The 647-nt window shown below is 28.9% G+C and overlaps 1 protein-coding gene across 1 annotated transcript in view; it reads left to right on the forward strand.

The window, feature by feature from the left end:
• LOC104785235 (peroxidase 25) overlaps positions 1 to 322 on the forward strand; it is a 2,893-nt gene extending 2,571 nt beyond the window's left edge. The window contains exon 5 of the mRNA XM_010510413.2: positions 1 to 322. Coding sequence (XP_010508715.1) covers positions 1 to 261 — 261 coding nt within the window. The 3' untranslated portion in view covers positions 262 to 322.

Below are 647 nucleotides of genomic sequence, written 5' to 3' on the forward strand. Positions count from 1 at the left end.
ATCGGCAGTCCCTCAAAATTCGATGAAAGTTTCTACAAGAACTTACGCGACGGCAACGCTATTCTAGAGTCAGACCAACGGCTTTGGTCGGACGCGGAGACAAACGCCGTGGTGAAGAAGTACGCAAGTCGTCTCAGAGGTTTGTTAGGGTTTAGGTTTGATTATGAGTTTGGTAAAGCTATGATTAAAATGAGTTCCATTGATGTAAAGACAGACGTGGATGGTGAGGTCAGGAAAGTTTGTTCCAAGGTGAACTACTAGTTTGAATATTAAAAACATCGTATAATAAATAAAGATTCTCTATGTTTCAGAATTTTAATTATTGAATGTTTCGTAATTGTCTTTTGATCTTTTTTTTTTTTTAGTGTGCTGTTTGTCTTGAAAAAGTGTAAAGTATTGCATTTGTTTGAATGGTAAAATATATATGTACTATACTTTATAACTAGGATATATCCCGTGCTTAAAGCACGGGTCAACATTTAAAAGAAAAACATATAATATAATAATAAAAATTATTATTTTATTTTTTTAAAAAAAGTTATTTTGTTTGAGATAATATTTATTTTAAATTGTTATGTAAATTTATTAGTCTATTTGAATAATAATTATTTTAAAATATTATAGTATTTTATTTTTGACGTATTATT

This window comes from Camelina sativa, chromosome 5 (assembly GCF_000633955.1).
Source record: "Camelina sativa cultivar DH55 chromosome 5, Cs, whole genome shotgun sequence".
Taxonomy (NCBI): domain Eukaryota; kingdom Viridiplantae; phylum Streptophyta; class Magnoliopsida; order Brassicales; family Brassicaceae; genus Camelina; species Camelina sativa.